Below are 26,826 nucleotides of genomic sequence, written 5' to 3'. Positions count from 1 at the left end.
CCATAAATATCAATAGTGTCCCCTGCATCTAACTATTAGGCTCTTTTCTTTGAAAGGGATGAAAATACTAACATACTTAGGTAAAGTAATCTTAGCTTAGGAATGAGGGTAACCATGAACCGAACTCATAAATTTTCCCTATATATTTAATTCAGCTATTCTGCCCCTTTTCCTTTTTAGGGTTTACTATTGATTTGAAATAAAAACATTAGTAGGTAAACCACTTTAAAAAATATTTTTTTATTTTTGGTTGAAATTCGGATCCACGTCACTGTATCTAAACCATGATTCACAACTTGTATGACAAATAATCCCCAATATAATGAAAAAATAGGATCAGGACAATTTAATTTTTACCATATAATCTTATCTCATCCTTTTTCTACAAATAATATTATATTACGTTTTAGTTGCGAATCTACTTTACAATACATATCTCTTAATTTCTCTTAAAGGGAGTCTTTCGAATACAGTCTTTATACTGACTTACAACTTATGATATCGCTGCGCCCCTAATGTGTATAATTGTCCTTGAGATTAAGTTTTTGTTCAATATATTATTTACTATTTACTGTATTATCTTATATTTACTACAAGAGATTTTGGTGCCCTAACCCTGCAGGGTTACTCAGTACACAATATAAACTAACCTAACCTGACCTAAAGTAATAAACTAAATATGAAAAACAACCCCCTTTCTTATTTTCAATTTATTTCTTAATTAATTTTTGTTTCAATTTCAGAATGGAAAGTGAAGATGACGAAAATGACCAGTAGGGTCATTTAAATTAGACCTGCAGTCTGACCTCTGAACATGAGAGGTCATTAAAGGTCATCAGCTTGAAGGAAAAGAAGAAAAAATTTACTGAATTTCAGAAAATACATCGAATAAAAAAAACTAGAATAGTGAAAGATAATCTTGTATTAGTGAGTGAAACAAAAATATGTATTGTATATAAAAAGCTTTAGTCAAAAAATATTAACAAAACTATAAACTGTTGACTGTTTATATGCTCTAGTGGCCTTTAAACTACACTTGCAAGTTAAAAGTTGATATTTACAAAGTAGAACATCACTAAAAGTGTCAAGCTTTGTTTATAAATGTTTATTTGTGCAAGAACTCGTCAAAACAAAGCGAATGAAAGAGAATGGCGGATTTTTATCTAAAGTGCAGGTTTGTTTGTGTTTAAGGAGGCTAAGCTACTCTACTAGTTAGTCTTGTATGTTGGTTTGTCTGTAACTCTTACTTGAAAATACACGAAATAGACATTGTATAATTTGATAGATGTTTTGTTTGACCTTCTTTAAATATAAATTTTTGGGACCTAATAATTTGTTGTTAAGTATACTTGTATTTTATGATAGATATTTAGGTATTTATCTTCGGGTATAAGGTATAACCAACAAGCGAAAAAAATCTAAAATAATATTTGGGGGGCAAATGGAGAGGTCGTCAATTTTACGATGTGTTGCCCCCCAACGACAGCTGAAAAACGCGTATAGGTTTCTTGATTTTTTTCCGAATTTATTTCGTTATTGGTAAAAGCTGCTTTTTACATATTTTTAAACACAACATATTTACTATTCAATTCATTCCATCAAAAGGCTTTGCTAATGTTGAGGAACTTTTTTAGTTGTGTGATCAGAGTAAATTCAAATTTTCTATATATTCAACTGTTGGAATTATTTTTTTGTGTGTTTGCTTCTTTTTGGTGACTTATCATCCACCCCTTAACTTCTCATGAAATTGAATGTAAGTCATATATTCATTTTCTTTGTTGAAATTCATTCTGCATCATGCAATCAATTCTTATTACGTTTGTGCCTGTATATTTTATAAGAAGCGCAGCTATTTTTTTGTTTTGCAATAGTTTTAAAACGCTTTCATTCAGAGTATCATGTTAAGCACCAAGAACCTCACCTCCCCTGTATTTTTGAAATGTAATGAAACAAATAGGTACCTGAGTGGAATTCAATCTCTCTCATCTTATGATATGGGTTGAATATTTCAAATAATCTATTGCAGCGATTGGGATGAATTGAACATAACTGTCCTTGTTATTACTATTGTATACAACTAATGTAGGTCCATTCAGCCAATTTAAATACATTATACATTACAATGCTTTAAAGTTACAAAAACTCTTATAAAGTAGGAGAATATTCATGAGCAAGAGGTAAAGAGTTTGGAAACGAATTTTCTATTAACATAGGTAAATTTTCCAATACTATGTAGAATTTTTGTTTTGTGATATTTGAGGAAAATCTGTAGCAATATCCTAACCTAAATTAGGTAGTAAAGTTTTTTTTTTGTCTGAAGCTTAAGATCCCATTAACTACTGAACTAATGGGTTCTTTTTAGAGTAGATTCACTTTGGTCCCAGGATGGTTTTAGGCATTTTATTTTTATATTTACGCCTTTGGGTGTTTTTATGCTATTTTTCTACTAATTCTATACCCCTTTGAATACAGTGTCCCTAAATGCTAGGGGCGTAGAACTAAAAATACATATAAAGTAGTAAGGATTTTGTTATCTGAAACTAAATATCTCGGAAATTGATTATCCTAATGGGATGTATTCGTAAGGGAAGATCTTGATATCATTTAGCGGTTTTAGGCTATTTTTATAGAGGCTCGGGGCTACAACAAGTTGTATTTAAAGTAAAAAATTATGTTATAGGTTTTCAATGACTTTATTAAAATATTACATATAAAGAAACATTTATATCTATAATACAAAGTAGCTTGATGTCTGTCTGTCCGTCTGTCCGTCCGTCTTAAGCTTAAGATCTCGGTAACCACTGAACCGATTGGATTCTACTCTTCAGGGAATATTCCTACTGGTCCTGTGGTGGTTTTAGGCTATTTTCTAGGGGGGTGGGACACCCCAAACCCCCCAAAAAACAAAAAAAAATCATCCCCACCATTTTTTTTTTGGCAGAACATTTCCTTGGTCCTTTTTTTTGCAGAACATTTTTTTGGTCCTTTTTTTTGCTGAAGATTTCCCTGGTCCTTTTACGAATTTTGCCTTAATTTTTTTATCTCCTTTTGGGGCAAAGAGGCTAGGGGCGAAGCCGCTAGTGAATTCATAAAGTACTAAAGTTACCTAAATGTTCTTTTTTTCAAAATAAGTAGGTACCTACTTAGTTTTTTTCCTTTTCTGAAAAAAATTAGGTAAGTAGGTTTAAACAGTTTAAAGATAATCGTTGCATTTGGCTCTTTTTGGTAGCAACAAAAATTATTTTTAAAAATAATATTTCATAAAAATCTAGGTAGGTACTTAAACTCAGTTTTCTTCCATTTCATATTGAATAGTCTTTTTATATCAAACATGTTATTTTTCATACTATTAACGTTGTTTTCAGTTTTATTAAAAAATTGCTATTTTATAACTACCTATTTATTTCACACACAAAAAAATCAAAATAATATTTTTTTTTTATGAGAATCAATAATCATTTTGACGTCTTTTTAACCATGTACTTTACTTTTTCTAACATCTTTGTGTATGGCTTCGTTTATGGAGGGTTACCTAAGCCCCCATGATAAGAAAAATCACGTTTCTTATCAATCCTATAACATTAAGCAGTTAAGTTTTTAGTCTAAAGCTGCTAAAGACTTCCGAATTTGCTGGTCACAATGGGTTGTACATTTCTATAAAGCTTTATGAAAGTCGTGGAGTGGTTATAAGCTGCAGCCTTACCTCTCCTGCCTTTCTTAGAGGTTAGGGATGAAGCAATTGAACTAGTAATACCAAAAGTAAATGTCAAATAATAAAAATAAGATGATTCTATTTTACTAGTTTACACAGCTGTATTACCTAGAGTTTTTACGCGGATTAATTTTGAGAAAAGATAAAAAATAAAAATAAAAATGAACATTTAGCTTTGCTAGCCAGCTTATTGCAGTACGCTTCTGTTATTTCTTTGATGCGCTTTCTGTCTTTGACTCTGACCTTGTACATTGAAAAAGTTTTGCTGAGGTTACACTGTAAATACTCATCTTTCCCCACTCTCTAGCTTCACATTTTATAGGGATGTGGCAACTGAGAATAAAAAATATTTTTCATAATTTTATGCCATACAAAATAAACCTTCTTAGAGCCGCGACTGTTGCGTAACACGTAGCGTATCCGATCGTTGTCAGAAAGTTCGAATCTCGGCCCGTCATTGCGTCATAACTAAAGACGTTAAAAATAGTTCTTATTGCCGTTATGTAGGATGCGCGACATTAATAGTTAGAGTAGGGAAAATGTCTTGGCACAAAACAGGTGCAACTCATTATCATGCACTGTTAGGGCTTCCAGACAAAGGTCGTGCAATCAAAGGGTTTGTTGTCTGAAGGATGTTTGACTAAATAACCAAGCACATCTTAAAGCAAGATTTCGAGGTGTAATCCGTCCATAAAGTCTATTCGAGGCTAATTAAATACATATATTTTGTCATAAGAAAAAAAAGCATACTTAGGGTGATATAAGATTATAAATGAGGGACTTTTGTACAGAAACCTTGATTTTTTTACCCAAGCTAACTGTTGGCTAGACGCAAAATTATTCAAAATTGACAGTATATTACGTACAAAATATTTTACACACTTCAAATCATGTGCTTTAAATACTTTTTTCTTTGCTTTCCTTTAATTTGTAAAAGAAATTTTGAAATATTTATTTTAAATGCTTCAAAATGTTTTTCTACTAAAGGTAGAAAATTTGGATCATGGAAAGAAAACTAAATAGCAGGTTTCGTCGAATTTTTACAGTAGCTCCTATTTCTAGCCCCTGTGGGGGGGGGGGGGGCTCTAACCCTGCAGGACAATCATTAACAATTAAATAACCTAAAATTACCTCTGAAAAGCTACTTTGAAAATACAACGAAACCCGATACTTCGTTTTTTTCCGATGATCCGAAAATTTGAATAAATACCGACACAAAAAAAAGATAGGTACTAGAGTAATAACTCTGCTAAAAATATAATGCAAAATAAAAATGTTGTTTTTGTACTTTTTACCCCATAGTAAGAGATAGAAGTGCAGTTGATTGTGTGTGGCCTTCCTTTAAATGCAAAAAAAAGAATATTCACAAAAAAAGTCAGTCCAATTTGACTTTTTACAGGAATGCGGGAAATTTTAATTTTTTCCTTTTATCTGTAAACAAAGTTATCACACTATTTAAAGAATGCAAACAAAGATGTGTAAAATTAAACATAATGAAGTAAACTCTCCCCCCCCCCCTTCTATAAAGAATTTGTTCAGTAAGCTTTTGTGATATTACCAAAAAATTCCTCTGATTAAAGAAAGTTACTCTCAATTTTTAGCACTCCTTAATTACTACTGTTTTTTTTTTTAAATTGGGGCGTGGGAAAATCTTTTGTTTGCAAAAAAATGTATGATAGGTAACCAACCGACTTAATTCTTGGAGTAGCCACGCTGCAACTAAAAAAAATAGGGATTACAATCGTACATAAATGTAACAGGAGCCATCATGTCAAGTTAAAAATCAATAGGACAATTTTAACATGCTTAAATAAACGTGTAGAGCTATCCGTTACAGACGGACAAACCCTAATTATAGAAAACCTTTGCTTAAAGAAATATTTCCAAATCTGCCCACATAGTATTGCAATGTTGAGTGGGGGGTAAAATACCATTACTCATATGCTCAGGTTGTTTTTCTTAAATCCCCCCCACTTATAAACAATTCAGTGATAGTGTAATGGAATCTAAAGAAAATTTTCGTCTACAATTTGTATGACTAAAAATTAATTTTTTTCTTTAATGACGACAATAACAGAACTAGTTTTTTTTTACATTCACTATTTGTGCTTCTGTTTTATTATTTTTAATCTACAAAAAAAGTTTAGATAAGTCAAAATAATCTTTCTTAAATAGAATATCAAATTGATAAAATTTCTATAATACTTAAACAAAACAGTAAGTATTTGACATTTCTATGCAAATTTTTTTTTATATGTTAATTCCCCCTCTCTGAGAATTAAAAGATAATTCTTACATTTATTAGAAGTTTGTTTAATTACCTTTAAGCCTTTTAGTTTGCTGTTATTAAAATGAGATAAACGTTATATTATTCATTTGTGTATAAAGATGTAAGACTATTTTTAGTAGCGAATATGCTATATAATTAATTCACGTAGGTCTGTTCGTAACGCTTGCATATTTCATTTTTAAAAGCAAAGCTTTTCTACAATGAGGGTCCGTCCGTCCGTAACGGATACCTCTTTCCGTTAATTTATACATGTTAAAATTGTCCTATCGATTTCAAACTTTGCATGATGATTCCTATAACAGTTTTGTATACTATTCTCTATCTCATTCTTTTCTCCTTATCCTTTTTCTAAAAGATTTATCCCCCCCCCCCCCTTGAATTTACGGAGTCATTCTTGTTTTTTTTAACACTGTAAAATAAAAGCTAAGTACATATGTAACATATTTTGGTAATGGTATATTTGTATCTGTTTTGATTAGTTCAATAATCTTAATAACAAAGCTACTATTTAGCTTACTATTACTATGAGAACATTGTAATATTTACAGGGATCTAAAGGGATAAGACAATGGCCGTTAAATTGATTCACATCCCCAATAATGATATTCAAAATCACCTCTTCTGTATATAAAGATTAGTGGTTGAAACGTTTGAACAATCAACATAATGAATCAACCAATCAAAATTCACTGAGGTCCCCAAAGTTGTTATGCTACGACTGGTGTAATAAACAGCCCAATTGTCTCCTGTCTCTTTCTGGATATTTATTTGTTTCTTAATTAATAATGTTTGTATATGTAAGACTTTAAATTGTGGGGAGCTGATATTTTATTATTTCCAAATAGTTCTGCGCCTGTTTAAGGTTCTAGGCTTTCCTCTTACTTTTGTTAGTAATATCACGAGTAACCTTTTTTAATGTCTCTGTTATGACGATTTGTAAAGCATATTTATTATACATCATTTAAACAACAAATTCTATTATAATTATTATCTTATGATTTAAATCGCCCCTAGCCTCTCAAAGTAGGTATCGAAAGACCTAAAACCACCATAAGAGATATATTAAGATTCTCTAAAAAGCACAAAAATTCGTCAAAGTATTCACTGAGGTTGTTGTTTGTAGCCATGATTCTCTGAAGTTAGGATTCAGATGCACACGGAGATTGGAGGTGAGAATCCTTTGGCCAATCATAGATTGGTAAGCTTCGCGCACAGCTGGGTGTATTCTATGTTACGTATTAAGCTGACCCGCAATTCTCGTGGAAGCTACTCAATTATTACATCACCCTGGCCTAGAGTTTTGGCAGGTGTTCCATATTAAGCCACCCTAATTAATGGCGCTCTCATATGAATGAGGAGCATGGACGAGGGAAAGCATGATATAATTTGCTTGATATATAGAATCCTAACTTTCTACAAATCTCCCCCCTTACACTGAGGTCTTAAGCTTCAGACTAAAAATTATTTGATATAAAACAGTAATAGTTTTATTTGTCTGTAAATTGCGATCTCAATAATTACTGAACCGATAAGATTTCCTATTTTAGATAAGCTTCACAAAGGTCCTGTGGTTGTTAGCTGATTTTATTTCAGATTTAAGTTTAAGGATTGTTGAAGCTATCTTTTAACAAAGCTAAGCGCGTAGCCTCTTTATCAGTACAACTTAGATAAATATTAATTGTTAATTTGACAGACACAAAACAAACTCATTTTTTACCTAGACAAATGTCCTTGTTCTTTTCTCTTCTCCGTTTATCTAATCAAGTATTGTCCCTGGCTATTTTTGTTCCACCTCTTCTTTGTTGAAACTGACACGTTTGACAGATCTCTTTATATGCCTCCAGATTGTTTTTATTTTTAATAATTGTTGTACACAACCTTTTGAAAATAAGTTTATTGTGTAGGACAGAGAGAGTGTCAGGGATCTTAAGGGAAAAGCCAATGGATAACATATTAATGTACATCCCCAATGACGATTCACAGCTATTTTGTAGATTTAAATAAGTGGTTGAAAAGTTTGGACACTTATAGTTTGGAACCAACCAATCACAAGTACCAAGTAACATAAGTGACAAGTAGTTAGGTATAAATCTTGGATACCAGTTAAATTTCCAGTCCAGTGTCCCCTCCCTGCCTGGAGTGGTGTAGGCTCAAGTGTAGGTGGACATAATATTATATCTATATCTGAATAACAATAACTAAACTTGGTTAAACTCTTTAATAGCACCCTCATTTTATGGCTAATATCCGGGAATACTCAAAAATCTATTGATAATGTCCTATTATTAAAAGTAGGGGCCATAGAAAGAAAAACAAGTTGCGTGTTTCATCGTATTTTCAAAGTAGCTTTTGAAAGGTTATTTTAGGTTAGGTTAAGTAAATATTAATGATTAAGGGTTAGAAAATATGCCCCGCAGGGGCTAGCAATAGGAGAAAAGCTACTGTGAAAATACGACGAAACCCACAACTATGTTTTCTTTCCATGATCCAAAAGTAGAATTTTTTTTGTATGAAGCTAAATATCTCGGAAATTGCAGGTCCAAAAGAATTGTACGGTATTATCCTCTTAGAAATTTTTTTTTCAATTTTGAAAATTTGAGTAAACCCCCTCCCCCCGACAGCGAACTATGAACTCTGGCGCAGCGCTCGGCCCCCTTGCCTAAAACCTAACCTAACCTAAAATAGTTGTTCGTCGTTGTCGGGGGGGAGGGGGGGGGGGGGGTACTCAAATTTTCAAAATTGAAAAAAAAATCTAAGAGGATAACGCCGGGAGGGTACTATCATCCTCCCAAGAGAAATCGCCACTAGAAAAAATTACCACACCTAAATGAATTTGTTAACAGGTTGATTTATTTCCATCATCCCATCTTTTCAGATCCCAACTAAAATTAAACTTTATTGTCCTAGCTATGTTTTGAAATGAATATTTTTATCTAAATGTCGTCGTTTTCAGGTCAGTCAGTGAGGTGATGAAGTTCTACCTGACCCAGACGGCGGTCAGACCTGGCGGAGGACTCGTACCTGGCAAACAGGAACAGGACGACCTATTCAACCTGGTTGGCTCATTTTCTCTTGAGTTTAGGTAACACTTTTAGATAAAAATAGATTAAACTGTCTTCTATTGCTCATGAGGCGAGCTCAAAACTTTGAAAAAAACTATGTGGTACAATAATTTTTAAAGTAAAATAGCTCAAATTAGGCCTTAGGGTTCAGTGGTTTTAGACTAATGACAATTAAGTATGAGCCTTTAGGCTAGAGGCCATGCCCCAAGCCTCGTAGTTTTTCTTCTATAACAGCAAAAGGAAGACTGTCTGTCTGCACCGAAGGGTTTCGCTAACTTCTGAACCGATATGGTTCTTCTTTACAATATAGCTTCTCAGATAGGTCCTAGGAAGATTTTGAGGGAGGAAACCACAAGATAAATAGCCCCTAAAATAAATGACGCCCCCCCTCCCCCCCACCCAAAAAAAAGAGGCATCTAGGGGCAAGTATATACAATTTATTTAAAGTATATTTTTGATATAAATAAATCTACGCTGTAGATTTATACACTTATCTTATTTTCCTGTCTTATATTACATATTTTCTTATTAGTAGGAGCGTAGCTGCTCTACTTTTAGGAGTCGTCCGTTCTTGTCCAATTTCTACTAAGAATCGTATGGTAGTCTGTATAATAATATTTTTTTTAAATGTGAACTTGTTACAGCTACCTTACTTAATTACATAATTGTCCTTGTTATAATTAAATTATTATTATTCCCTCTCTTATTCTATTTTTATCTGAATGGCTATTATTAAAAGCTCTTGTATATTATTAGTTTTCATAAGTAGTTTTTTTCAAAGTACTTTAGTGTCTTAAACCATTTTTCTTCGTATGTTTTTTTTATTTATGATTATCTGAATGATATGAAAAAGGGTTTTCAGTATCGTTTCGATTAATATTCGGCGGATTAGAACCAGATCTCGGCCATGCTGAAAAATTATGTATAGCATCGTATTATATCCAGTTTTCTACGTATATAATATGTTCAATCATAAGATTAAAACCCGTTCCTTCTTAAAACTTTAAAATTGTACATTTTTTTGTATCTGCGGAAAGGCGTTTATAATACGATGCGATAAATAACTATCTTATTCTTTATCATTTTAAGCTCGAAAATGAAAATCCTTTCCAAGTACCTTATAAAGGTTTCCTAAAAAGCACAAACCAATTAAGTTTTAAGTATAAATTCAAAATTGCTACATGCTTTTTTACATAGCTTTAATTCCAGCCAAATACACCTAGCATTGCATAGAGACCAATTTAAATTTCGATTCATGTTATTTATAAAAATACTTTTTTATTTGTTAATATTTAACAATGAAATATAAAAAAAATGACGAAATAGTTCCTATTGATATCCCAAGAATGTAAATGATCCATTGATGTTTCAAATATTGGATCAGGTACTGTTCAGTGTTGTTCATGGTAAAATGTTCGTGGGATCGATTTTCTTCATTTAAATACATTTGAAGTTTAAAGGCTGCTAGGGACCAAATAGCGTATATATTGAGTTTACATTAAGTGTCAACCGACATCAGAAGGCTTCAAATAATATGGAATGGCCATTACTTAATTATGCACAGTTATCATAAATGCGCGATTTTTTAAGTCAACAGCTGGATCTTTAAATCGTTTAATTGTGCGCTGATTGGGGGCGATCCAGATCGGCGCAGATATTAGATTTCAATCTTTAAATCAAAATGGAATGGGCTAATCAGCGCGCCCAGTGGCGCGCCAAACCGGGGTGAACTGGATCGCCACGATGTAGCGCACCACTAAACGATTTAAAGATCCAGCTAAGCTTTCCTTGTGCGAAATTGGATCTTGAGTATTTCAGATTGTTTATAATAGGTCTTCTGATGTCAATTTTAACGACGTGCTGGTATAACATGCCGTTTGACCGCTATCAACCTTCAAAGTTAATAGATTTTATTGCAGATATTCGTTACCAGAAATATTTTACCGTGATCTGCACCTGATCCCCAAATATTTCACATTTCAGTGTCACCATTCTTTACAATATTTATTTTGAAGAAAAAAAAAACAATTTTTAATACCAAGAAGATCCAATGGTTCGTATGATGTGTAGGAGGGGCTTAGTACGAAAAGAGGAATAAAAAAAAGATATTAATAAAGGTCTAGCTGATGTCTTTTCTTCAAACAAATTTTTATAAGCTTTAATGTATGACTGTCAGTTTTTTACTTTGCAATTTGATTGAAATTTTTTAAAAAGATATTAGAAAACCAAAAAATTGCGGTTTAAGTAGGGTCTTATTTTCAATTTATTTCAAAATAGTGGTGGCTGAACTAAGTACTTTTTAGGGTTTTAAAAAGGTTGCATGTCCTGATTATTTAGCCCTTTTAAGAAATAATATCTAACTCACTGTTTAATTACTTAAAAGTATTTTTAAAGTTATTTTACTGTTTCCTTCATCCATAATATTTATATTAGCTGTATTGAGACTTCTAGTAAAAAAGTTTTACATAAATTCTATTATTTATATGGCTGGAATTGGCTTTTTAATCATTCAGAAAATCTGAAAAATCTTAACAACGCCTAATATCAAGGCGTTATATTATATTTTTAAAATTTTTATAAGAAAATTCAATATTTTTACAGCTAATGTACTCTTTGACAAATCTGATAATCTATAAATAGAACAAGGTTAACAACATCTATGAAAGCGAAAAGTAAACAATTTAATCCTATTATTAAAGTATAAAGGTTTGTTAGTTTCGTTACTACAGAACTAATTGAGTTTTCCCTTTCAAGGAAGCTTTACATAGGTCCCAGAATGGTTTAGATTTATGTCTTTGGATGGTTTTAGGCTATTTTCTGCCCACCAGATTCCGCAACCGTTAGTGAACATATAAAGCATAAAGTATATATCTGTAAAACCTGAATATTCATAACAAAGTGTGATTTTATATAGATTTACTAACTTTGTAGAATCATAATTATAGATGAGATTTGAAGAATGAATTTTTTAAAATTAAATAGTTGACTCGTTTCATGCAATAGAATACATAGAATATTCATGTTTACGTTGTGACGTTAAAGCTCTTATTATAGAAAAGCTTCACCTCAAAAAATGGTAAAAATTTCAACATTTTCCTAGGAAATAAATAGGTACTGTTGTGTCATTCCTAAGAATAAGATAGATCAATGCAAATTTAGCTATTTTAGATATTTAGCTTTTGAGTATTTAGCGAAGCTAACATGTTAATAATTTTGTCTGTAAGTCTTGAGTTGTCTAAGTACACAGGAATATACAGTTTTTTAATGGAACAAAAGTGTTGCTTAAAATTTAGCACACTTACAATTGAGAGAAATTAATAATCAATATCTCATTTTCTTTATTGACATAGATTTTGGGGATATATGTATCATATTTGTGCTATTTGTAGTATAATTTAAAAAATGTGAGAAAGATTCAAAAGTTTTAAAGTTTTCCGGAACATTTTACTAAGTAGCTCCTAAACTTAGCACAGTAATGGTTCCAAAAATATGGTTATAAATAAAAAACTAAGAATTTATGACGATTCTAACGGTATGCATAACATTTTTCTACTATTAACACAAACCGCGCAATTTAAATTTTAGAAATGTACGCATTTTTGCAAAACCTTGGTCCATTAATCTTTAAAAAATTAGGCCCTTTACTTTTTTTTCTGATACAAAATGAAAAAATGAGATATTGAATATTATTTTCTGTCAATGGTAAATGGGTTAAATTAAGCAATACTTTTGTTCCATTAAAAAAAATGTATTTTCATTGATTCAATCAAAAATTAATTTAGAGTTCCTTTAACTTTTTTCTCTTGTAGATTAATGAAGGTTAATTAAAGGTACGATTTCTAATACTTTAATCTTGTCTGTACTTAAACAAAAAATGATCACATTCTACAGTTTTTTTGCGCCTATTTCATTACTATTTTAATAAAAACATTTCAAAATTCTAAGGATAACTAGGAACTATGTCATAAGCGAAGATTATCTAAAAGTATAATATATGTATCCTTTACTTCAACATTTTCCACACTTTTAAAATATTTTTTTTTTTCTCAGTGATTAAACGGATTTTTTCTCTAAATTTTGAAATGTACGAAAGATTTGATTATATCCAATTGAAAAAAAATACAAATACTATGAATATGATATAAAACAGTAAGATTTTTCTCTGTAGCTTAAGATTTTAGGCTATTTTCTTATTAGATCAAAATCTTTTGATGGTTTAAGGCTATTTGATATTTATTGCCCTTTCTTAACACTACAAATACAAAGCCCCGAGATGCTAGGGGCACAGCCGCTAGTAATAATTAATAGGGTTAAAACTTACAGACCTTTTTCAGCTATACTGTAATTATATTGACCTTAAATAAACTTTTTATGTTATTTAGAAGTAAACTCTGCGAAGAATGGAAATGCCTGTTTGAGAAAAACCGTGGCACCGGCGTCATCCTGCTCCTGGGCGCCAGTGGCGTTGTATTCTACCTAATCCGCCGCCGCCGAAACCGCCGTAAATCCGCTATCGCTGCAGCCGCCCAAAAACGTCCCGTCACACTGAACGATGGTATCACTACCAGTTCTTTGCACAACAAACGGCGCTTTGTGGGCCGTTATCATCAGCAGCGGCGGCCGCGTGGCGGTGACAGCAGTGGTCTGTGGGGCTGGCTGTTTGAGGAAGAGCTTGTTGAAGATTTGTCCCGTGACTCATACTGGTTGCGGAGCCACTATTTTGGACCAGTCTCGCCTATACAAGGTATCCTTATAATAAAGTAACATGATGTCTCCCAAGAGAAATCCTCAATTCTTCAACTTAATCGAAAAATGGGGGGTCGTGGGTCGACATACCCCCTCCAGTGCCCCTAGAGGCCTCTGAAGAGGGGACCTTTGCCGTCTGCTAGCAAATTGCTTTCTGCTCTTTTGTAGAGACTTTGCTGAGTTGATATTTCCGCCGTAATTGTCTAATTTTCAAATCTACCCAATTGAAAGTCGGCACAGGGTCCCACCCCTGGGAGGGTAGAGTTATATATAGCTTGTACCCCTGCTAATATTTTACTTAAATATTGCAGTAATCGAATTTTTCTACCCGAAATATACTCTATAAACCGGTTACTGTTAATCTTTAAACGCTTCGCCACATTTATATGTAATGTTCCTTTTGTATCCTCAGGAGGAGTTGATTATTCTCAATACAGCCATGCGAGTCCTTTTCTATCCCAAGGAGGTGCACTCACAAACAAAACTCGTCAAGGAATCAAGAATATGCCTAATTACTTGTTTTAGTGGAGCAGCCCCATTACAAGAGTAACTTTTTTCATAAAAACAATGATGACACAGTCAATAAAAGCGTAGCTCTCCGTCATTTAGAAAAATGAACCAGAGAGAGAGGGGACAATGCGTTGTTTATTACACTTGTCGACAAAGTTTTATAATAACGTTTTCTTATTTGTTGGTTTAACAACTTTGGGAACTTGAGTGAATTTTGAAAGGTTGATTCATTATGGTGATTGTTCAAATGTTTCAAACATTAATTTTAATTTACAGAAGAGGTAATTTTGTGTGCCATCATTGGGGATGTACATCAATTTATCATCCATTGTCTTATCCATTTAGATCCCTACAAATGAACATTGCCAACAGGGAGTAACTGCACTTTTAGATTTAATATTAAAGGAATCTGAATAAAAAATGGATGTTAACATTTTGTCAAAAAGCCTTAATACAAGGTAGATATTTGACACGTACGTGCTAACGTTTCTAAACTCTTCTATAGAAATGCCAAAATGCGTAATGTCATAGAAATCAATATTTCAAATATTTCAAAAAATATTGAAAAAAAGAACAACTACAAAAATTAATATGTGCAGAATGGACTTACGGACGTTTTGGTATATTGTTATTCTTTCAAAACTGTACCTAAATATTTCAGCAATTATCATGCAAAGTTTGAAGTCGATAGTACAATTCAAACATTTCTGAATCAACTATATGTAAGAGCTCTCTGTTATGGACAGACACACTGGTCTTAAGTTTAGATTAGTTACGGGTTTAAAAATAGAAAATTAAATGAGAAATCTTTTTGGCCCTCGAGGCATGTTTATTTATATATAAGAAAGTACAGTACAGTATATTTGAAATTCTATTTATAAATCCTAATTTTAAAGTAAAACAAGAAGGATAATTTCCATGAAAGCGAAGCTCCACAAAAACAATCAGTCAGACACACTTAACATAAAGTAAAGTTTGAATAAAGATTGCAAATTGTTAGAAAACATAATTCTCAAGACTTGATAATAGAGAAGCTTCACTTACAACATTTTGACTTATCGTCCTAGAAATCTTAAAATTCAATAAAAATTAAACTTATAGGTGTTTTATACTGTAAAGGCTATGTTTTGAATTAATCTATGAAGCTCTCTTGATAATGGATATAAGTAAAGACGTGCCTTGCTTTAAAAATTTTACCCTATTGTTATTGGAATCTTTATACATAGCTTGATAAATTCGGGAGATTGTAATTTTTTGTAACTTATCATTATAGCTTTTCACAAAGGATGGATTCACCTTAGGTATAGAACATTTATTTATCGCATCGTATTGAAGACAGCTTTCCGCGGATATCAAAACAAAAAAATATAAGATTAAAACCAGTTTTGTTAGTCCCGAGGGGCCGAAGGTCTGGGCTTTTAAAACTGGTAATAATCATATGATTTTTATTCTAATTTTTGTCCGTAATACTATGCTTTACATGTTTATTCAATATACCTGAGAATCAGTTCTAATCCGTCGGATATTAATCGGTTTCAAAGCCATACTTGAAAAGATTTTAGACTGATTAAATTAAATCTAACAATAGAAATTTATGTCGTGCAGAAAGGGCTAAACTGTGTAATGTATTGTTTCTAAAAATGGTTTGATAAGTGGCCCTGAGAGGGGATTTGTAAAAGATTATTCTGTGAATAATTAAAAACACGTAACTGTACATAAATAAAGTAGATACATCCCATGTTTTATATTGAATAATATATTTCTAATACTAGATGTCCGCCCCCCCCCCCCTCCCCGTCATAATAAACAATTTTAAGCTGGGGATGCCACCTTAAATATGAGTTTTCAAATAAAAAGTATTAAAATTCGGGAAGGCTAACTAGAGGACGTCCAAAAGTTTTTTTGTGGGAGTAGAGGGGGATGGGGTAAAAATCCACGTGAAATGACAAAATTTTATCTTATCTGTTTCAACTAGGTATTGGCTTTACGCAAAAAAATTTCAGGTGGTAAATTTAATGTATATTTAAAAAATTGTTTGAAGGTGTAAACATTGCCCCCCCCCCCCCTTCAATTGGACGTTTCTGGACGTACTTTTTTCCATGAGAAAAAAATTGTAATAACCCTAATGTTATGTTGATGAATATTCCTATGTCGTCAATAAAAAAACTAAGGATTAGAGAGCATGTTTTGTATCATGTGTCTTGAAATGTGTATCTTCATTTGTCACACTGACTGTCAGCTTTTACTAGGAATAACGTTTTTTTAACTTGTTTTACTTTTAAATTTTACAACTCTTTTATTATTAAGATAAACTTTGACCATAAATTCATATCTTATCCTTTTGCCATAATGTTTCAAGCTATTTAGTTTATTTTATGTTATTTAGCTTTAATGAATGTTGTCGCTCTTGTTTGTCTTTGTACTTCTCTATCTAACAATGAATGAAACTTGAAATTATCCAAATAGGATGGAAGTAGGCAATTTCAAGTTAGAAATAAATGAGACCTACTTTTTTAATATCATATTTAATCTAAAAATGAGTTCAAAGCAATTTAGTATAAAAAAATTTTATACGTTCTTTTGGCGTCAATTGCCATAAAACCAACAAAGTTAAACAAGTGAGGTACCCCCCCCCCCCCTCCCTCCATACCCAACTTTTGAGAAAAAGATTGGAAATAAGTGGGGTACTTTTTTTTACCTTTGCCTAACCCCTGCAGGGGACCCTGTCTCAAAGGGCCTATACATATGTACATTGTTCTAACCCTGCGGGGCAACCCAGTACCTAACCTAAGGGAAAAAAAAACCGTAAAACTAACCCCCTTATTTTAAATTTATTCAAAAAAAATAGGGGTGTTATTTTTGTTCAACAAGAAATCTTGAAAACTCCGCAATTCCTATTGTCGTTCTGTTTGTCTGCAAAAGTTTCTCTTGATTTTCTACCTGCAATTTTAACACAATGACCTTTCCCCATGAGTCAATATTTATTCAGCCATTATTCTAAAATCTTATCTGTAAATCTAATCTTTTTCATGAATATTATCACATAATTGAACATGGAACATTTTATAGTTTTTTTGTTATCTATAATACAAAGTAGAATGATGTCTGTCCGTCCGCCTGAAGCTTAAGATCTCGGTAACAACTGAACCGATTGGATTCTACTCTTCAGAGTATATACCTATTGGTCTTGTTGTGGTTTTAAGCTATTTTCTTGTAGGCCGGAACACCCCAAACCCCCCCCCCCCAAAAAAAAAAAAAAAATCCCCCCCCATTTTTTTTTTGTTTTTTGGGAAGGTAGTTCACATAAAACTACTGGCAGCACCATTTTTTTAAATTTTTTTTATTACCTCTTGGGGCAAAGCCCCTAGAGGCTAGGGACTAAACCGCTAGTAATTTTACCTTTATTATAATTTTGTTGTCATGTAGTTTTATTCATGGATCTAAAGGGATAAGACAATGGCCGATAAATTTATGTACATCCCCATTGATGATACACAAAATTACCCACTTTTTCTGATTTTTATTATAAGAGCTGTAGATGAATTTTAAGGTAGCAGAATTAGCTCTGTAAATCTGGCCTACTGAAAAAAAAAAACAGGATTCCTTAAAATTGTTCATTCGATTACAGATACCCCCTACCCTCTTTACCACAGATTTTCGTGGGTTTGTTTTTAAAGAGACATTTAACTGAACAATTTTGTAAACCGACTGATATGACTTTCTTAGTTTCATATAGGTCCCAGGAATATTTATATTTTTATGTGAGGGCACCCAAAAAAATCGCCACTAGAAAAACTCTGGATTTTGCTTACATCTTGGATCTTATTTATTGTTTTACCTGTTCAATATAGCAACATTTTTCTTTTCTTGTGAACAATTCTTTATTAACTACAACTTAATCGCAGGGAGGGTGGGCTTTTTATTACACTGCAAGGGTCCCCAAAATTTTATAATAACGTTTTATTATTTGTTGGCTTAACAGCCTTGGGGACTTTTATTTAGTTTTGATTGGTTGGTTCATAAGTTGAGTGTTCAAAAATTTTAACCAATAATTATAATCTACAGAAAGGGTAATTTAGTGTATCATCATGACGGATGTACATGTTTTGTTTGTTTTGTAGCCCTTCCATTTATCCTCCATCATCATTTACTCCAGGTAACTCCAGGAAGGCTGCTGCTTCAATGGGTTTCTCCCAGAGTGATTTAACTGTCAGTAAGGTGGGTTTAGCAGGACAGTTGAAAATATGTTTGGTATCGTGTGGCGTCTGGTTACAGTTAGGGCAGATATTTTGATAATCCTCGTTTATTCTTGACAAATAACTGTTAAGATACGAGCTGTAGCCAGATCTTAGTTGAGCGAGTGTGGATCTGGTCTTTCTGGGTAGGTTTTTCTCATCTTTATTTATGTTGGGTGCTGGTGTGTTAAGTACAGGGTTAGGTTTAATCAGTTTGATGGCTTTAGCTACGTCCTTGGTATGTATCTCCTTGAGCTTAGATTTGTAAGTTTCATCTGTGAGTCTCCTTCTTGGCAGAATTCTCTTGATCTCATTCCCAAATCTAGTTTTTAACGTCTTTTTCATTATTCTTGATGGTGGTCGACTGTTAAGATTAATTTGGCAAGGGTGTCCTGGTTTTTGGGTAGACAGTAGGTATTGTTTTGAGATCATTTCACAGTGTGGTTTAACATGCATAATCTTTGATTCTGTGTGGAGATGATCTATGCCCGTCATTTTGGTACATCCAGTTGCTGTTCTAAGTGCTGTATTTTGTGCTACTTGCAGGTTGTCCCAGGATGTCTTACTGAGGTTGGGTGTCCAAATTGGGCAGGCATAGTTAAGCTGCGATTGTCCAATAGATTTATATGTGTTAAGAAGAACTTCTTTATCCATTCCCCAGCTTGTACCTGAGAGAGCCTTGAGGACATTATTCTTGGTTTGAACTTTGGTCTTTAAGTTATCAGCATGGTGTTTAAATGACAGGAGACTGTCAAATGTGACTCCAAGAAATTTAGGCTTGCTTTCAGTTGGGACTTGTTCTCCGTTGATAAATATTGGAAGTTCTTCCGTCAGCTCTTGGTTAAAAGTGGTGAAAATGGTGGCTGATGATTTAGATGGTGATATGAACAAGTTGCGGGATTTGAACCATAAATCTAATTGGTCAAGGTAAGCATTTAGATCTGGACAGATCTTTTCAATGGTCTGGCCAGATTTCAGAACATTGGAGTCGTCTGCATAGGTAACTAATTTGATGTCTTTAGGTGGTGCAGGCATTTTGGACATATACAGGTTAAATAAGGTTGGCGATAGTACTCCTCCTTGTGGTACTCCTTGTTTCATTTTTCTGAAACCTGACTTGGCACCACGGAACTCAACAAAAGTTTGTCTCCCTCTTAGATAGGCTTTTAGAAATTTCTTGATGTATTGATTTAGCCTAAGTTCTTGGATGTCCTTCAGGAGTATATCATGGTCGACTGTGTCGAAGGCTTTAGATAGATCTATAGCAACTGATATAGTGCGGTTGACAGGTTGTTTTTTGTTGAGTCCTTTAGCAATATGTTCGTAGATATCATGTAGAGCAGTGGTGGTGGAATGCCCCTTCCTAAATCCATGCTGATGGTTGGCTAGGTCTACAGCTGTTGTGATTGATGGAAGAATTACAGACTCAAGTATCTTAGCAGCTGGTGATAATAAAGAGATTGGCCTGTAGCTGGATCCAGCATCAGCAGGTTTACCTGGTTTAAGGATTGGGATGATTCGTCCTGTTTTCCATATTGATGGTATAATTGTAGTCTCCAGGCATCTGTTGTAGATATTGGTGAGGAATTTAAGGGCATTAGGTCCAAGGTTTTTTAGCATAACTGGCGAGAGTCCATCAGGTCCAAGTGCTTTTGAATTTTTAGATTTTTTAATAGCACTGGCTGTTTGTTCAACAGTAATAATAACAGGTGCATCAGTTGGTTTTTTGCGGTATTTTCTGATGGTTGATCTGGATTCCTTCTTGGGTTTAGTGCTTGTGCCAGGTGTGTACTGGGTGTTGAAGTTATTTGCAATCTTCTTGGGATCATTGGTTGAGCTGTTATTGAAGCAAATACCTTGATTAGGTGGTTGTTGTTGTTGTCCGTTGCTTAGTTGTTTGATGGTTTTCCACAGCTTTTGCGATCCTGGTGCACAGTTCTCTAGATGTTCTTTCCATTTATCCTTTTTATGATCATTTATTGATTTAGCAATGTTTTTGTTCAGCTCAGGTAGTCGAGGGTCAGATGAATCTTGTTGTCTTATTTCATCTCTTTCTTTGATCATATTTGCTGCGTCACTGGGAATGGAGGTGATTGGTTTAAAGATTCTTCCAGCAGGTATATGTTTTTTGGCAGCATTTTGGACAGTTTTTCTAAAGAACTTCTCGCTTTTGTGAACGTCATCTACTTGAGCAGCTGTTGCAAAAATAGCTTCAGTGGAGTCTTTAAAGCTTTTCCAGTCTGCTTTAGCAAAGTTGATGTAGGTTCTGTTTGTAGACTTATGACGTTTAAATTCTCCATTGATGGTTAGTACTATGGGCAGGTGGTCAGAGCTGAGCTTGGTTTCAGTGCTCTAGCTGGTTGTTGGTAGAAGATCTGATGTAGCAAGGCTAAGGTCTGGAGATGTGTTTGAACCATTGGCTATTCTTGTTGGTTGATCTTCGTTTAGAAAGCCAATGTTTTTGCCTTCAATTACTTCAATAACCAGTTTGCCTCTGGAATCCTCATTTCCTTCTGTGTACCAAGATTTGTGATGGGCGTTGAAATCTCCAAGAATTAGTGTTGTTTCGTTGGTGTTATTTAGAAGGTCTTCAAGAGCTGGTTTATACTGGTTTTGGCAGCTTCCAGATGGGGGTATATAAACATTTCTGATGGTAAGGTTTTTCCCCTTTCCTGGTATTCTGATGGATTGTGGATGTACATCAATTTATCAACCATTATCTTATCCCTTTAGATTCCTGAGATATTTGTACTTCTTACTCCCAATTATAATTGTTCTTAATATTATATCCTGTTAAATCATATCTTCTTATTTTTTTTTTTTAATATAAACATATTAATTCATTGGAATTGATTATTATGAGGAAAGTTTGTTGGGAAAACAGAGTAACACAATAAATTTTAGTTTAGTATAATTCCTTTAACCAACAATAGCGGCTATGCACCTAGAGGCCTCTAGGGGCACTTGAAGAGGAGGGAGTTTAATTTGGAGGTGTAATTTTTTTCTAGGGGCCATTTCTCTTAAGAGGTTGGTGATACCCTCCCCCAAAGTAGTTAAAAACCTTTTCAAGACCTATGAGAAGGAGAACCATAACGGTTCAGCGGTTAGCAAGATCCTTCGGTACAAACAGACAGACAAACAGTCAAAAATCCTGTTACTTAATTATAAGGATATGAAAATAGCCTTTTTTGGCAGATTTCATGTTTTAATCCCATAAATAAAATTGTCGATTAAAAGTTTTATACTTTTTTATAACTAGGTATTTATATATTTTTATTAAAAATATTTTAACGTATTTACTGTATAATAGTTTACTGTTCATTTGTCCCTTATAATGAAATAGGTAAACTGATGTATACTTATTTCTATTTATATTGGTTTTAACTGTAAACCCACATTTTATTTTAAGCAACCATTTTTTGTATTATGTATAGAATCGCATAAAGATGAATGAGTTTTTCTTGCCCTTCATTATTCTAGGTTTTCTCTCAATTATCTCAGAACACACAGATATTACTCAAGAAGAAAGTCTATCATGAAAATTTTAAATTGGTTGAATTATGATATCTTGTTTATTTCCCTTCAATGAAATCAAATGAATGTTCGTTGCTCTAGTACTTCATTTTTTGCGGATTTTTCCTTTTCAATGTTTTTTTTCATTAAGATTTTAGTTGTAGTTATACTAAAATATGACTTATTGCTTTAAAAATAAACTATATGCTGTAATCTTAGCATCACGGGGCTTTGTATTCAAAGGGGTAAGAAGTAAAAATAGCCTAAACCATCCCAAGGCCTAAGTCTAAAAATGAAATAAATTTAGACCATCTTGGGACCTGTGTGAAGCTTCCTTATCAAGGAGATCTTAATCAATTCAGTAGTTAAAGAAATCTTTAACTTAAGACAACAAAAAACCTTACCACTTTCTATAATAGGTTATTATGTTATCAACTAGTAGGAGGAAAATTCATTGGCCTATAAACAGGCAAAACTCTCACGAACCAACATAGTTATGACTTCAGCTGACAGTTGATAAATAAGGGTTGTCTTTTGGTTATTTAATCAAACTCTTATTTAACCAAAATCATAATAGTGGAACTTCGAGAACTGTATTTTTGTTCATATCTTAAGTTTGTCGCTTTTTCTATTTGTTATTCTATCATCTTTTTCTAAGCCAACTTATCTAATAACACCAAAGAAAGTGATAATATAACTATTAGGGTTGGCAATCCGCTCAATTTTTAGGTCAGATTTGGATTTTTACAAAAAATCGCCCAAAAAAATAGCGGATTAATCCGTGGATTGCGGATTCTTGTTTTGATTGCGGATTTTCGGAATGTGGATTGCGGATTCCAGCAATATTTTAAAGGTATTTTAGTAAGTAAAAATATTCTAGCCCCATACATCGGCTATTTTCTAAACCTATAATAACCTTCATAACTGTGAAAATGAACTACAAAAAAAACTTTTAATGCTACCCACCATTTTACCTGAAGTTAATATACTTTAAAATACTTTTTTTTTGTTTTTTACTGTCACAGTTTAAATGAAAAAGTCATAAGAATTAACAATCTGAATCCGTAATTTCAATTAAGGATTGCGAATTCGGAGTCTGGGTTCAAAAATTGGGCGGATCCGGATTCGGATTGCCAACCCTAATAACTATATCTTCATAGTGCATGGAAAGCCGACATATGTTTTGTAAACTGATCCAAACACGTGTGGCTAATCAAAATGTAACAATAACCATCAATGGTTTTACATTTCATAACAATTATTCATGATGATATGAACAAAGGCAGCTATGTTTCTAGCCAGCGCAACCATAGCAAGGGTACTTTTACATAAAATCTATTTTGAGTACTGTTACCTAACCCCTGGGAAGGTCCTATCAATATGAGGTTACCCGGGACCAATTATAATAACCTAATCTAACCTTACCTTAACCCTTACAGATCGGGCCCCAATTCCCACCTTAATAGATCGGGTTGACCCCCCCCTCTATCTCAGCTTCTGTTACAGATAAAGACGTAAAATTTTTTTCTGGTGGTTCATGTGTATTTTTAGAGAAAATTACTTTTTCTAGTCATAGCGGCCAGGCCGCTCCTTAAACGCTTTTTAGCGGCCAGCCGCTAAATTTTAAAACAGCTGTAGAGCGGCCAATTTTGCAGCTAGGATGACCAAATTTTAGGACGAACTTTTATTTTTCATGACAAAAAAATTACTTTTTCTGATCATCGCCGAAAAACGGCAAATAACGGAAACCGCCATTTTCGGCGGTTAAGGCGGTAAAACGGCGGTTAACGGCGCCAATTAATATTTTTATCTGTTTATTGTTGCTAAAGAATTTACCAAAAAAAATTTTAGGTCTCTAGCTGTAATAGAAGCCACGATATTCAGGATATATGTCTGTAGTAAAAGCCGGACAAAAATCGGTCATAAAGTCGGTCAGGATGCGGTCAAACGGTCATAACACCACTTTTCTCATAAGGTCATTGATATCTTAGTATTCACCAAAAAAATTATAGGTTTCTACCTTAAACACAAAAGTATTTAGAATTTTTTAAAATTTTGGTGCTACCCAACCGACTTTGACCGGACACCACGACCGACACAGACCAGATAACCTAATAAAATCAACTCTTGCCGACGCATAATTACTAAACTTAAAAAGTCATGAAGTCACAGCTCTCCATCTTACCTACAAAAAAAATGACATCAAAAAAACTAGAGGGGGGGTCAATATGACCCCCCCCCCGATCTGTAAGGGTTAAGTAATAACAAACAAACAAAAAACTAAACCTCAACTCTTCCCTTATTATAAATTTTTCTAAAAGAGTTGGTTAATTCATCAAAAATCTAAAGGAAATGGCAGTTAAATTGATGTACATCCCCAATGATAATACACAAAATTACCCCTTCTGTAGATAATAATAGGTGATTGAAACGTTTGGACACTCAACTTAATAAACCACCCAATCAAAATTCAAGAAAAGTCTCTCTAGCTGTTAAGCCTACGAATAAGAAAATGTTACTATAATACTTTGGGGACTAGTGTAATAAACAGATCAATGTTTCCTCCCTACCTGACATTCAGTACTAAATAGTGAACACCCTTGCACGTATGGTAATAATGTTTAATTCAATTATAAGTCAAACAGTCCTAAAAATACAGCAGTTTCGCTATTAACTATAGCGTATTTTGTACTATTTATTTTCTTTATATAACTAAAATGTTTTTGTGTTACTTAACTTTTAATGTAAATAATATTTGTCTCGTTAATAAGTATCCTTTTACTTTATAAGAAAGCTTATGAAATGTTTGCAAAACCAATTATTTTTATCTGATTAAAGGAACCCTTTAACTCAAAAATCAATAATTCTTTCTAAATTTTCGTAATTTAAATATATCTATTAAAAAGAACTTTTAAGTCTTGAAGTACTATTGGTATTATGGGATATAATTCTTAATATCAAATAGTAGGTATATTCCCATTTTCCTTACTTACGGTTACGACCCTAGAGGCCGGCCTCTAGTGTCATTTATGTGAAGAGGTGAGGGAGAGTAAATCCTCCCCTTTTAATTTGGGTTTATAAACAAACAAAAAGAAAATAAAAATGTTTTGTGGCGGTAATTTTTTCTAGTTTTCTAGTTAGAAATCTTACCTGGACTTATAAGGAGCTCCACTGTAAAGACGAACTATGTCAGTTCTGCAGTGTGCGAGATTCTTTATTACAGACAAACATCCTGTTACTTTTTTAAGACTATTAAATACCATTAATACAAAGAAACAAATATTTTGCACCGAAATAAAATTGGTGGTATGTCGTGTTACGAGACGCCACTTGCAGTTTTTAACCAATAATGTTATAAGATAAAATTCAATATGACTTCTTAAATGATTTTCTTTAAATATAGATAAGTTCTTTTTCAATAATTTTGTTTCATAACCTATTTTTAAAAGCGAAGCTTTTCTATAATTAGAGTCGGTCCGACCGTCCGTAACGGTTTTCTCTTTTCGTTAATTTAAACAGTTTGGAATTGTCTTATCGATTTCTAACTTTGCATGGTGATACCTATAACAGTTAAGTACGACTTAGAAAGCGTAGCAACTCTATAATCGTTACTAGAAAGTCCGTACGTCCATTTAGAACATATATTGATGCGTACAATTTTTTTGATAATTTTTTTTACAAAAATACTCTGATCTTATTCCTCCAAAACCCTTTAAGAAAAAGAGAAATATAAATATATATATTTTTTTATTTTGCCTGTTCGTTTAATCTTTTGAATAATTTAACATTTGTCTATATATGACATATGAACAAGTTTATTATGAAAAAAATTAAGAAGAAAAGAAAAGAATCTATAGTAAAAATTCCATACTTTGGAAGGGGAGCATCTATTCAGTATACAACCCTCAAAACTTTTATGATTAAATTAAGCCCCAAAGCACCTTTATCCTATCACTACCAACCCTTTCATTACACTACCTTTGTTTGGATGTCCTAACTGCGCATGTTAATGATATGCGTCTGTTTTAGGCCAAGGTATATTTTAACGTCTTTAGTTTTGACAAGGTTCTCACTTAAATTAAGAAAGATTTTATTTTTAACAATTGCATTCATTGTAGACGATAGGTGAACGAACTGAATAACTTGACCCAAATACTCGTTTTCTCTATATTAGATTGAAACCCTAAACTTTCTTCTTAATCATCCTACAAGCCACCTACTATACATGTCTCATATAATATTTATAGATAAATATTCTAATTTTCGATATTTTACAGTAGCGTAGACAGATGCATAGGCAAAGCACTTCCTTAAATATAAATTAAAATCGAAATTGAGGAAGTGGGGGCGTAATTAAGTATGTCCTTTTTTGTTTGGAGAGGGGGGGGGGTGAATGAGGGTTTAAGATTTTTTTTGAGGGGAGGGGGTTTGTTGGGGTAATTTAGTGTATTTCCTAAAAAAGTCTGGGGTGTCTTTACCCCTTAATAATAACCACTCACCCCTGGAACGTCCTTGGGTGTAATGAAAATGTCAAGAGGGGTTTTATATTTTCGTAAGGAGGGTTAAAAATAATATTTAATATGCTTCTTACAGTTAGCTGAACAGACATAATTTTGTTTTCAGAGGAACTTAGTATTGTAATTATGTTTAAGGCTATTGTTTTAATGGGGTTGAACATACTTAAAAATCAAGTAAGTGCATTGTACAGAAGTGAGATATGAAATAAAAGTAGGAATACAAAGATCAAAATTTTCATCA

The 26,826-nt window shown here is 33.1% G+C and overlaps 1 protein-coding gene across 1 annotated transcript in view; it reads left to right on the top strand.

The window, feature by feature from the left end:
- The first annotated feature begins 711 nt into the window (after positions 1-711).
- Positions 712-26,826, top strand: part of LOC145330195 (uncharacterized) — a 37,034-nt gene continuing 10,919 nt past the window's right edge. The window contains exons 1-4 of the mRNA XM_080174795.1: positions 712-1,174; positions 8,956-9,084; positions 13,447-13,808; positions 14,223-14,303. Coding sequence (XP_080030921.1) covers positions 1,149-1,174; positions 8,956-9,084; positions 13,447-13,808; positions 14,223-14,303 — 598 coding nt within the window. The 5' untranslated portion in view covers positions 712-1,148. The remainder of the gene's footprint in view (positions 1,175-8,955; positions 9,085-13,446; positions 13,809-14,222; positions 14,304-26,826) is intronic.

Source organism: Acartia tonsa, chromosome 10, assembly GCF_053477335.1.
Source record: "Acartia tonsa isolate MP-2025a chromosome 10, ASM5347733v1, whole genome shotgun sequence".
Lineage (NCBI taxonomy): Eukaryota > Metazoa > Arthropoda > Copepoda > Calanoida > Acartiidae > Acartia > Acartia tonsa.
The sequence above is the reverse complement of the archived record's forward strand: the minus strand, read 5'-3'. Positions and strand labels throughout refer to the sequence as shown.